The sequence below is a fragment of the Moschus berezovskii genome, chromosome 20 (genome assembly GCF_049115385.1).
Source record: "Moschus berezovskii isolate FMDL1 chromosome 20, NW_MosBer_1.0, whole genome shotgun sequence".
Classification (NCBI taxonomy): Eukaryota; Metazoa; Chordata; class Mammalia; order Artiodactyla; family Moschidae; genus Moschus; species Moschus berezovskii.
The window spans coordinates 60,049,437-60,063,253 of NC_142479.1; the positions used below are offsets into that span (position 1 = coordinate 60,049,437).

Genomic DNA, 13,817 nt, shown 5'->3' on the forward strand with positions numbered 1-13,817 from the left:
GCTCTGCCTAAGGGGGCGAGGAAGTGCCATGTGGTTTTTAGAGATTTTTATCAGGCGCAGAAGATGAAAAAAGATCCTGGTGCCTAAAGGAGTAGTGCTAAAGTACCTGGAAGAAAGGTTAGCGACAGCAGCGCTAGGTCGGGGGCTGGGCTGTGTGCCAGCAGGGCCTCCCACAAACCCCAGAGATGACATGAGACAAGCACATGTAAACACATGCTGAGGAAACGATGTTCTAAAACTTTGCTAATTTACAGAACTCTTTTTCAAAAAGCAAGAATTTATTTAGTAGGTCATTTTCTTACATCACACAGTTCTCCTCCTGATCCTCCTGAATCTGATGTGGGTCAAGACAGCTGACTGCCCAGCGAGAAAGGGAACCGGGGTGGGGGAGTGGGAGTCAGTGGTAAACAGGACATTTCTAGAACAGTTGTATATGATCCCACCCTAGCTTAGCAGGAAGCCTATTTCCCACTCTAGCTGGCAAATTAAGTCACAGGTGCAGGCAGTGGGTTAGAGGCCAGTAAAGGCATACGGTCTTTTTTGGCCCTGATAAGAGTAGGCTGGGGGAAGGTTCTGGGGCCGCTTCCACAGTGAAGAGGATCAACAGAAGAAATAAAGGCTGAAGGCATAAAGAGGAAGGCCCCAGATGCTTCCGGTTAATAGAAACACAGTCATCTGATCAGAGATCAAACACTAGCAACTGAACATGGCTTCGTCCTGCTCCACAGGCGGAGGCTGTGCCTCAGAACCTGAGTGTCTGGAGGCCTGCGGTCAAGCACAGTCTGAGAGGACCCACCAAGATGGCAGTCCTGGCAACCAAAGGGCCTCGGACTCTCAGATCAGGTTTTGAGTGCTCCATCACTTAGCAACTGTGAAATTAACCTACTTAACTTCTGTGAGGTTGGGTCTCTCTACCTACAAAATGGAGAGAATACTAGCTGATTTACAAGACTATTCAAGGGATCAGAGTAATTCTATTAAAGAATATAGCAGAATCTGGCAGATGGCAGCTTATATTAATCACAAATGCTCTCAAGTCATGTCCAGCTTGTTATACTAATACTGTGCAAATAATGCTGATGGTAAACCTTCAAAAGCCCTGGACATAGCTGAGGAGTCTGAGAAGTTGAGAATACAATGGTTATTGAAGAATTAGACCTCTGTTGCTAATGATTTTGTGAATTTCCCTACTGAGCACCCAGCTGCTCAGATCAAACGCTAGGGGTAACCTCTGACTGCTCTGGTTCTCTCCATCCTGCATGGAATTCACCTGCAAATCCAGCCAGCTCCCTCCAAGAGTCTCCCAAAGGCAGCTGTGTCTCACCCCTGCTGTGACCCTTCAATCTCAGCCCCACCACCATCACCTCCCATCCACCCTCTTCCTCCTCCGCCCCTTCTCCATAAGAGTCACATATCTTTTTCAAACTCAAATCAGATCAACATTATGCCCTACTCAACACCGTCCAGTTGACCTGAGGAGGCCCTGCCTCTGTCCCTCACTCACTGTCACCCACACCAACCTCACGGCGGCTCCCTGAACACTGAAGCCACATCCCTGCTTTCGGGCCTCTGAACCTTCTGGTTCCCACACTTGGAACGCTCCAATCACACAGATCACAGGGCTCGCTTCCTCACTCTGGCCAAGGCTCTACCCAAGTGCCGCATCTTCAAAGAGGCTCTCCTCTTGAGAGCATTGTGATCATCAATCTAAAGTAGCCATTCTGGCTACTTCCCATTCTTCCTTGTTTGGCTTTATTTTAATCCTTATCGGCACCCGATGTTCGTTGTTCACGAACATCTCCCAGTCTAGAGCTCAAGTTCCCTAAGAGCATGGCCCTCATCTGTCTGGTTCATCACTGTGTCCCCAGGGCCTGGAACAGGGCCTGGTACAGAAGAGGCGCTAGAAGAACTAAAGTACGAAGACCTGAGTTTACACGTAGAACCACCAGGCCAGGGCAGCCAGCTTTACCTTTTTCCCTGCAGTGGGGCTGCTCTCCGCGCTCTGCACAGGGCTCCTCTGGGGGCTCCGGTTTTCCTGGGGGACACACCTGGCCATGTACACGCTGTAGTCCAGAAGCATCTTTTGCCGCACGCCGCCCACCAGTTCCTTCTGCTTCGGCTGGGCCACGAGCTCGTCCACACTGCCTTTGCTGCTGCTGCGGCTGTGGGTCAGGTGCCCCGAGGGGCTGCTGTGTCTGCTGTGTGAGGGCAAAACCCCTGGGGCAAAGAAGAGATAGCTGTTAACGCAGACAAAGAGCGTAACAGCAAGGGAAACGGAACACAAAGCGTACTCCACTGGGTTCATTTGAAAAGTGGCTAAAATGCTATCAATCACTGTTCAAAAAATATAAGACTATTTCCCACCCTGAAAGACACCTTCCATTGTAATGATAGATCATTTTTTAGAAGAGTTTTTATTTTTCTTTGAGATAATTCCAAGTAATGAGAGCCATGATACATATCTGGTAGGTACCGTTCTTTCTTCCTGGCAAGCTCTTAGGGTCAAATGAAGGACTGATATACCTCCCAGGGGCACATGGAAAGGGGGCAGAAAGCTAAGTGGAACTGCCATAAGCCTGTGGATGGACAAATACACCGTCTTTCATTCATTCATTCAACACATTTTTTTAATCAAGCACTTTCTCCGGGCCAACTCCACATTAAGAAAAAGATTAAGACATACACAATAACTGCCCTTGAACTCAGGCACCCAGGGAGATAAACCGCAGTGTTCTGTAATAAACACGGTAACTGAAGCACGACTGGGAAGCACAGGGAGAGTGCCTCTGCCCGAGAGAGCTGAGAGGCACTTCCCCAGCACTGACCTCCACAAGCAGTGACTTCTGAACTGCCCCTTAAAGAAACAGTTGGCAATTTTCCTGGCCCAGGTGGGGAAAAGCATGCCAGGTAGAGGGAACAGCATATGCAAAAAGCAAAGACAGGGCGCAGAAAGCAAAGACAGTGTCCTCCAGGCACTGTCTGGAGGACAGTGAGAAAGTCAGTGATGTTCCAAGCAAAGTACATGGGACAGAGGGACAGGAAATGAGCACAGGGGCCTGGTGACTGAGGCAAACGCAGCGAGTCAGGAGCCCAGGGATTCTGGCACTTGATAGTGGTCTTGGGCATGGAGGCCATGCTGAAGGCCGGGAGCTTGAGAGCATGAGCCGCCTTCTCACCGGCCTTCTTATTATAACTAGGGTTCTCCTGCTGCTGCTTCTCTCAGAGGAGCCTCAATATGTAAAAATAAATATAATCCTTAAGTTACCAGCAAAGACAAAAAAAAAAAAAAACAACTATAAATGTTTCCATCACTGGTTAAATGATTCAGTACAGAGTACTGCAGTGAGCAGCCTAGAAGGTAAATGACCCCTGAACACACCTTAGGTGGAAGACAGTCATCAATTCAGGGTGGGCTTCCTTCCTACCTGGGAATCTCTCTCAGTTCGCTCACAGGCCCTTCAAAAATACATAAGCATTTAGCACACATGTCATTACCTGGTTTACTTCCAGAGACACCAGGTGGCTTCTTGGTTTCTGACTTCAGCTTAGATGCCAGAATAAATCTCCTAAACCACTCCTCTTTTTCTCTGCCAGTTCTCCCAAAGAGATAGAGTATCTGATCTCGATGGCCAGATCGTGTTCCCTCCTGAGGGTGGGGTGGCTTCTTAGGGTCCTCGCCTCCCAGCTCCCGCTCAGCTTGTGGCTTCTCTTCAGAAGTTTCTTTGTCAGTCTGGGCCTTTGACATAAAGTCATCTTGTTGACCAAGCTCAATACAAATGGGGTACTTTTTATTCCAGATTCTTTTTCGAGCCAAACTTTTAGGCACAAGATAAACCTACAGAGAAAGGGAAATGATTTACATGCTAAATTAAGAACTGGCTATGCTGAGCACTACTACTGTGCAGGGCACAAATGCAGAGATCATAGTCACTTTTGACTTCAAAGATGAGTGTAAAAGAGTTACCGTCTGTCCATAACACGACTAGAGAAACTATGATTGTTTAGAATATTTATTATTTATCTGACTGCCAGGTCTCAGTTACAGCACAAGGGATCTTTCGTTGTGGCATGCGAACCCTTGAAACTAGAATTTATAGAAATGACTTTTTCTTCAAAATAAGTCCAGAAAGGAGATGTTCAAGAACTTCTGCTAGTTACAAATATCTATGATTTTCAGGTAACAATAGCACAATAACTATTTAGAGGATTATCATCAGTTAAGTCTGGATATGAACTGAATTTAATGACCCTAGGCCAAACTTAAGCTGAGGAGGGAAAAAAAAACAATTTATCAAACTAGATCTTGACAGGAAGCTCAAATTAATCAACCTCAAGTTAGGAAGGAATTTATTAAAAAAAAAACTTTTAAAAACTTCTGCAATTTTGGGGAAACTCAAAGATCATGCACAAGAGTTTTAAGAACAGAGAACCTATAGCTTTTTGGAATAACAAATAATTTACATTTCTCAAGAACAGAAGTATGTCATACTTTTAACAAAATGTGGCTATTTTGCATATATATCCATAATTTCCAGATTTATAGGGTCTCCATTAGTTATTAGCTAGCACTGTAATGTGTGACTTTTCGTTTGACCAAAAAAATTAACTCTCAAAGTCAGAAGGGTGTATGATGCCTTTGCTTCTCAAAGTGTGGTCTGTGGACTAGCAGCATAGACATGACCTGGGAGCTCACAAAAATGCAGACTCTCAGGCCCCCTCATAGTTGCTTCCGATTCTGCAATTTAAAAAACACTCAGGTAATTCACATGCATATTAACGTCTGACAGGTACTGCTCTAAATTAGACTAATACTTTAAAAACACACACAACCTTTTTAAGGGAAAAAAATACAGTAAAGCATCCAAGAGTCCAAATGCTTTTCATTCATCTAAGCTTCCAAAATTAGATAGGCTCACCTTGCTGTCCGAGAGGTCGTAGATTTTCTGGCTGATGTAGGTGACCTCTGGCTTTGTTTCATTGTAGCTTGCCCTTCTGGATATATTTTTATTGGGCTTTGAAAGTCTCAAGGTCCCACCCTCAAGTCGAACAAAGACTGAATGTGTCAAAGTCGCATGGTAAGTTTCTGGATCATAGTTGTAAATTTCATTCATCCATCCCTGATGGAGAAAATTTTCCATTAATAAAATGAGAATAAACAGACATCTGACTCAGTATGAAAACGATGGCCACTTAGGTATTCAGGACACTGAAGCCAAACCTGACAATGATGCAAGTATTAACTTATTGATAACAAGAGACTGTTGAGACAAGTTGCTTAGCTTGAAGGTTAATCAGTGCTGAGGAGTAATTTAATATGTTTTTGATAACTAAAAACCTGGACTCAGGCGGGAAAAGACAATGTCCATTTTCCTAAATAAATAAAGGTTTCTTTCTTTCTTTGAAGCTGATAAGCAAAGCAGGAAACTTAAAAGTTGCTTTGATGTAAATATAAGTCTCTCACCCTGACCTCCTCTGGGGACCAGTGCTCCCACACAATCTGTTCTTCTTAATTAACCCAACACATCCATTTCTCAGCCCGCCTGAAAACAATCTCTGAGATTTCACAGACAATATTAACTCATGTTACAGTACCATTCTCCATTTATATCTCAGTGAAATCACACAGTAAAGCAGATGATCAAGAGTTAGGTATTAAATAAAACTTTCCTGGTGGCGCAGTGGATAAGAATCCACCTGCCAATGTAGGGGATGCAGGTTCGATCCCTGGTCCGGGAAGATTCCGCATGCCTAGCAGAACTAAGCCCGTGCACCACAACTACTGAAGCTCTCACTCTAGAGCCTGTGCTCCGCAACAAGAGAAGCCCCTACTTGCCACAGTGAGAGAAAGCCCACATGCAGCAATGAAGACACAGTGCAACCAAAAATAAATAAATAAAATATAAAAATAAATACACTGCACTTATACATATGCTATTTCGAAAATAGAGGCATTAAATAAATCACAGATACGATCAACAAAACACCAAAATTCAAAGATATATAGTAACTTTTAAAGTTGTATTCCAGGTTCCCCCTACCCATTAATATATGTTTAAAAATCCACATATGAATACAAAGAGCAAACATATATATACGTGTGTGTGTGTGTGTGTGTGTGTGTGTGTGGGATCTTAGTTCCCTGACCAGGGATCAAACCCACATCCCCTGCAATGGAAGGCAGATTCTTAACCACTGGATGGCCAAAGAAGTCCCAAGAGCAAACATATTGAACTGTACAGGCAATACACAACACCATTACACACAATAAAATTGTGCTGAATCTGGTTTTAGCTGTAGTTGGTATTCATCATTTAACACCGCCAGCCCCACAGTACTTTTTCAGATGATATGGGTGGCCCAGATCTCTTTAAATGACGTTCTTTAGGGAATTTTAATTACTATGTTCCCACTCTCATTTCATAAATGTCTTTGAAATAAGCAAAAAAATGCTGAAGATCACTACACTGGAGTTGGGGTTGTCATTCAAGGAATAGCCATTTCCATGGTGAGTATTTGAGTCTCACACTAAAATCCTGAATTGAGAACCTTGGCAAGTGAGGGATTCTCAAAATTCTGTTTTATTCTTTCATCCATTCATCAAAACATTCACTGAATCTACATGCCAACCAAGTAGTGGGTCAGGAGTTGATACACAGATTTATAAAAGAACAAGATTCTTGACCCAAAGGTACTCCCAAAACAGTAGAGAAGAACCGGTCCTCATTTCACCATTCCACGACCCCACTAGAGTAACCATTAAAAAAAAGTCCTCAAAAACAGTATCCTGAGCATGTGACTGGAAATAAAAACAAACATACTTCTTTGTCATTGGGTGTGTGTGTGTGTATGAAATTTAAGAGCCAATTATATAGATTTATACACTTCAGATCTTTCGCATGAGCTAGGAATATTTCTCCATCCTCCCAATGAGTCATTGCATCTACTTAAAAAATGTTGGATGAGCAAGCAATGGCCATGCGAAGAGGGTGTAATCTAGGTGTTTGAAAGAAAGGGCAATGACCAAAGCAATGATGCAAAAAAAGGGGACAAGTGATACAGGAGCATTGGAAGGTCTGAAGTTCAGTGTACTGTCAGAGCATCAGCTTGGGTAGGATTATTCTGCTTAGTACAGAACTAAATGCAATTTTTGGTTTACAGTTTGTCTTTTTCTTCAGTCTATTATTATGGTGAAGTCCATTCACTGATTTTTGAAAGTTGAACAGCTTGCATTCTTGGGGAAATTATGTATGGGTCATGATGTGCTGAAGTTGGATTATACCAGCTCATGAGAGCTGATTCCACACATCTTTTTCCAACTCCATGTTCAGGGACCTTATGCTGGTAACTTGCCAATTGGTCATGGTGGGAGATTTACACCATGGAAATCCATACAAAGAGGGTTTCCCCCACAAACTGGGGAGCCAGTTTACCAGCGCAACACAACTATTATGCTATTTATACATTGTAGAATTTGGTTTGCTGGTGCTTTGTTCATTTGTCCCAGTGCATGAGGGAAGGTTTTTTTGGTTTCTTTTTGGCAATATCTTTTGGTATTATCTAGCCTCATAAACTGAGCGACTTCACTTTCACTTTTCACACATTGGAGAGGGAAATGGCAACCCACTCCAATGTTCTTGCCTGGAGAATCCCAGGGACAGGGGAGCCTGGTGGGCTTCCGTCTGTGGGGTCACACAGAGTCGGACACGACTGAAGTGACTTAGCAGCAGCAGCAGCCTCATAAAATGAACTGAGACGTGTTCCTTCTATTTTCTGGAAGAGTTTGTATAGAAATAACATTTCTTCCTTAAAGGTTTGGTAAATTTGCTATGGAAGCCACGTAGGTCTTAAGTTTTCTTTATAGAAAGGTTTTAAATATGAATTCAATTTCTTTAGTTACTATTGGACTATCCAGGTTATCTATTTCTTCTTGAGTGAGCTTTGATACTTTATAAGGAAATTTGTCTATTTCATTAAGTTATCCAGCTTCTGGGCATAATGTTGTTAGTAGTACTTCTCTGTTATTCTTTTAATTACTATAGAGTCTGAAGTGATGCTCTCTCCTTCAGTCCTGATACAGATAATTCTTCCTTTCTAATATAATCATTTAATGCTATTAATTTCTCTCTAAGCACTGTCAGCTCTAATTCTTAATTTGCTATATTTTCAATTTCATTCAGTTAAAAATATTTCCTACTTTCCCTTGTGATTATCTTGGGACCCATGGCTAATCAGAAGTGTGTTGTTAATTTCCAAATATCTGGGAATTTCTCAGATATTTTTGTTGCTGATTTCTAATTTATTTCCATTAGAATCAGAGAATGCGCCTTGTGTAATTTCAGTTCTTTTAAACTTGTTAAGGATTGTTTTATGGCTCAGAATATTTTCTATCTGGGGACTGGTTCATGAACACCATAAAAACTATTCTTTCTGCTATTGTTGGGTAGAGTTTTCTATAAATGTACTTATTTGTCTTTTTAAACACAAACCTTCTTCGCTGAAGATATCCTAACATATGATCCATAGTTTTCTTTTTTTTCCAATTTGGTTGCAGAAAATACTTTCTTACGTATAACAGGTTTACTACGCTTAAATTCCTAAAGGCAAATAGATTAATAGCAAAGTTGAAGCAGATCTGATTTTTCTGGGCTGTTTCAGAGTCATGCTCAAGGCCAGGTTATGTTTATTTGCAATGTTACTAAAACCAAGAAGAATCCATGGAAGGAGGGAAGGATGGGCTGGTGCTTAAGAAGGTCTAATGGTCAAGAAGGACTATGAAACTAAAATGGCAACTTGCTATCAGTGTCACTTATGAGCCATTTGGCCACATGGTCCCCACCGGGATTGCTTTTTCTTAAGTACTGAATTCATTACAACATTGCTTCTGTTTTAAGTTTTGGTTTTTTTGGCCATGAGGCATGAGGAATCTAAGCACCTGGACCAGGGATCAAACACGCACCCCCCTGCACTGGAAGGCGAGTCTTGACCATTGGACTGCCAGGGAAGTCACTCATTATCATAATTTGATAAGACAAACATTTTTGCAATAATATCTCCATATAAACAGAGAAGGAAATGGCAATCCACTCCAGTATTCTTGACTTGATATGGACAGAGGAGTCCATGGGGTCACAAAGACTCAGACACAACTGAGTGACTAACATACACATCTCCATATAAAAGACTTTTTATTAGTTTCCAGTTATGTAAGATTATACTAGACATATAAAAAAGCCAATAGCATGAACATGGTTCTGAAAATTTTAACAAAATTCCCAGCCTTATAGTTACCATCCAGTTACCAGACCAAAAGTATGAAAGGAAAAAAGACAAGCATTATATTGTGAAGTTATCTCAAATAATAGGACAGTCTCTGAGAACGAGTGTAAAGAATTTTCCCATTTTGAAACTCCTAAGTCTAAACAGATTATTTATGAGTAAGAGAAATTTAAGAATAAAAGATTTGATTGTTTCTCTCCAGTTGGGCTTCCCTGGTGGCTCAGCTGGTAAAGAATCTGCCTCCAATGCGGGAGACCTGAGTTGGATCCCTGGGTTGGGAAGATCCCATGGAGAAGGGAAAGGCTACCCACTCCAGTATTCTGGCATAGAGAATTCTATGTTGCAAAGGGTCAGACACAACTGAGCGACTTTCACTTTCTCTCCAACTGCTTTCACTTCTTCTTTCCTAAGTCAGAAAATGTGGAGTTATCCAGGGAAGCACTCACTATCTAGTGGAAATACAATGTGAGCCACAAATGTGCATCATGGAGACATGTCATTTTAAAGTGGCTAGTAGACACACCGAAAGAGAAAAAAGCAGGTGAAATTAATTTCAACAATGTAGTTTATTAACCCAGAATAACCAATTATCATTTCTTTTTTAAATATTTATTTATTTGGTCTCAGTTGCATCACATGGTATCTTCCTTGTATCACGTGAGATCTAGTTCCCTGACCAGGGATTGAACTGGGGCTCCTGGCATTGGGAATATGGAGTCTTAGCCACTGGATCATCAGGGAAGCCCCCAAATGTTCATTTCAACATGTAATAAATACTAAAAATTATTTTAAAAGGCTTTTGTTTGTACTAAGAGAACTCTGTAGTAAATACTATACTAAACATTCTTTGTTTTGTACTAAGTCTTCAAAATCCAGTGTGTATTTTACACTTCAAGAACATCTCAGTTCAGAATAGCTCTAGTTCAGTGCTCAGTGGCCACACATGGCTGGTGGCTACTCTATTATACAGCCCAGGCTCAATTCTGGGGTTCCAGCTTTTTAAACCTAGGCTCTGGGCTCAACCAAAATGGTCAAAACCCTCCTCTTTCCTCTTACAGATACTTCCATACATGCAGGTTTATGCTGTGTGTTAGTAGGTGCTTTACATTATTAAATGAGAAGATAATCTAAGTCATCTCCAGATGAACCAAGCTATTTTAGAAATTCAAAACCCCTTTAAAAAGCAAACGTCAAATACTAAAAATTCAGGAATAAGAACAAAAATAATCTAGCTAACAGGCTAAAGTGTTTAAAAGCTCATGAAGTTCTATAAGACCATTAAAAGTAACCTGTGAACAAACTTACATAACATTTTTAGCTTATTCCTTTGATTTTTTAGTAGAAAAGATAAGACACAGGCATGCTCATAGGCTTGCTCAGACGAAGAACCACCACTCTGCACTACCCTAACAAACAGCTGCTCAGTTTTTGTTCCTTGCCAAGTTCTTATATTTGGTTAATGAGAGCAACTGTTTGTTTCCAGGTGCTTCGGGGACTGGTTTTAGCCACAAAGCCAGGCTCGCGATGAAGCCGCTTGAGCCCTCTACAGAGTTCCCCTGGGCCACTCACTGCCTGCGTCCACCCATGTGACCACAGCTCTGAGGTGAGATGTGGCTGTCCTTCGCTGATGGCTCTGACAGGGACAGACCACCCTCCGCCACCCACCAAGCTGCAGGAACACTGGAACAGCCTGATTCTGAGGAATGTGGGGGCAGTTTCAAGTCCCCAAAGCCACAGGACGCTGCCCGCCCCACTAGAAGGGACGGCAGAGAGAAGCAGGCGGAGGCCCAGGGAGAGAGTCCAGGAGACGCTTATCCAAAGTGGAGGGGCTGCCAACTCCCTCTCCCAGTTAGGACTGGGGCGGGCTTGACCCTCCTTCTCCCAACCCCCATCCTTTCACAATCACCCGAGGCTGTGCTCCAAGTACAAAGGCACCTGTGGTTTCTCCTTCTCTTTTATCTTCATATTTCCTCCTTCCGGCACTACCATTCTCTTCTTTGTGTTAAAAATATATCGGAGGTTAAGGTCCACAGCTGCCAAAACCAAATAAACACAACCCACAAATCAGGATTTAAAATGCATGTCTGCTGCGAACGATCATTTGTTAGCTTCAGTGAGTCTGGGTCCTTGGTTTTACTTGATGACATGAAAGCTGCTAGTCCAAACACAGGAATGAAAACCAACCCACAGCCGTCAGCAGAACCACTAAGAGCGTGACAGAGTTAGGTTCTGAACCTGGCTTGACCACTGACCGCCTGGCTGGAGGATGCTTAGCCTCAGACCCTCGGCTTCTCACCTGTAAAAGGGTCTGGCATGTCTACCCAGCTTCAGGCCTCCCTGTCCTCACCTCCCACTAGGCCCATGCCAGAATGACTTTCTCCACACTAACAGTACTTAATTTTTTTAAAAATATATATTTATTTTTAAAATATTTATTTATTTAGCTGTGCCAGGTCTTAGTTGTGGCATTCGAGATCTAGAGTTGAGGCATGTGGGATCTAGTTCCCTGACCAGGAATTGAACTCAGGCCCCCTGCATTAGGAGCCTGGAGTCTGAGCCAATGGATCACCAGGCAAGCCCCAACAGTACTTTACTGAGGCACAGTCTGCATGTAGAAAAGGAACAAATCATATGCACATGATGTTTAAAAGGCTAATATTAGTATTCATTATAAAAGCTGGCATTTCAGTTCACATTACGATCCTGGCCTTCCCATGAATTATCTCCTTCTGCCAATTCCCTAAGAATCTGCAGGTAAGAAAAGTGGTGAGGCAGGTTAAGTGATTTGCTTAGACAGTGGGTTTTGGTTTTTTTTTTTTAAGTGGTCTGTGGAGTGGCAAATCTGGGACTTAAACCAAGTCTGTCTGCCTTTGAGGTCTGGGATGGGGTCCTACCCCATCTCCACAGCACAACCCCACCTTCAGCATGGCTAAAATCTGCCCAACCCCTGGGTCACAGAAAAGATATCACTTTTCCCAGGGAGCTTCCCGGATTCCCTAAACTCTGTTCTTTGTTACCTTTATCCTTCATTCACCAACTGCCTGGTTTACTTAACTAAAGACTCCACAAGACAACCACAGTTGTTAACAAACGTTTGTCGACTGAATACATAAATGCAGCCTAATTCAGAGGGTGGCTGTGAGTACTGAATAAAATCTGTAAAGCACAAGTAAGCAGGACAGATTGGTGTGTCCGTTATGACACAGTTGTGGCTGCTCCGGTGGAGAGAAGCAAAGGAATGAGCTGAGTTCCTACTAGGCGCAGGAGCTGCAGGGTTTACTTTGAAGTAAAAGACTTGGTCACTGTTCCCAAAGAGGAAAATCAAACCATAATTGCATCAAAGAGCACAGAATAAGAGAAGAAGCAACTCAGAAAGACACCAAAGAGTGAAAACTGTTAACGCTTTCCAGACTGGAAACTGAATTAGCCACTTCCCTGGTGGCTCAAATGGTAAAGATTCTGCCTGCAATGCAGGAGACCTGGGTTTGATCCCTGGGTCAGAAAGATGCCCTGGAGAAGGGAATGGCAACCCACTCCAGTATTCTTGCATGGAGAATTCTATGGACAGAGGAGCCTGGAGGGCTACAGACCATGGGGTTGCAAAGAGTCAGATACGACTGAGCAACTAACACGTTCTAACACTTATCAGAGAAAGCAGTGCTGTGACTGGAGCCCAGATGTCCCCACTCCCATGGAGGGCTCTGTGGAACATCACAAGCTTTGACAGGAAACCCCGAGAGAATCACAAGAGCTGCTACTTGATCCACTTTGTCAGGCATCCAGGATGCAGACTGGCCATTGGGAGGCTCAGGTCAACAGGTGGCCAGGCACTACTGCTCTCCAAGTTCTCTGTTCTGCCCCTGAATGCACTCCTACTAACCTGAATTCAGGTTGCCCATGCAGAAAGCAATTACCCAGTACAAACTCTGACTGCTTATTTTGTGTGTGTGGCTGCATCGCGCAGCATGTAGGATCTTAGTTCCCTGACCAGGGATTAAACCTACACCCCCTTATAGTGGAAGCTCAGAGTCTTAACCATTGGACCACCAGAATAGTCCCAAAATATGAGATTTTTTTCTTTTTTTAATTTTTATTTTTTTGGCCTCACCGTGTGGCATGTGGGATCTTAGTTCCCTGACCAGGAATCGAACCTGCACCCCTGTAATGGAAGTATGGAGTCTCAACCACTGCACCACCAGAGAAGTCCCATGACTGCCTTCTGATACCAGCAATCAGCTAACTTTTTCCTGGGGCCTGACCTACTCCCTGGATGAAGCTATACATAGAATTTCCAGACCAAAACTGCCAAATATCCAATCCTGTGAGCAGCGCAGCAATTCCAGGGCCTTCATCGTGTTCCCCATATAGTGACCAACTGTCCACTGCTCAGCTCTTCTAAAGTTCTGAATCCTGAATTGCTTACCAAGTAAGATCTTTCTCCAACTTTGTTTTGTTATGGGACACAGGGGTGGGTATAAAGGGAAACAGATACAGTTAGTAACTCATTCCATTTCAACAGCTCAACTAAATAAATCAGTGGA

At 42.9% G+C, this 13,817-nt stretch overlaps 1 protein-coding gene across 1 annotated transcript in view; it reads right to left on the reverse strand.

Moving 5' to 3' along the window:
* The window catches only part of TEX2 (testis expressed 2), a 113,492-nt gene that overhangs the window by 38,088 nt on the left and 61,587 nt on the right, over positions 1-13,817 (reverse strand). The window contains exons 3-5 of the mRNA XM_055408213.2: positions 4,917-5,117; positions 3,496-3,835; positions 1,970-2,217 (exon numbers count right to left, since the gene is read on the reverse strand). Of these exons, the coding sequence (XP_055264188.2) occupies positions 1,970-2,217; positions 3,496-3,835; positions 4,917-5,117 (789 nt within the window). The remainder of the gene's footprint in view (positions 1-1,969; positions 2,218-3,495; positions 3,836-4,916; positions 5,118-13,817) is intronic.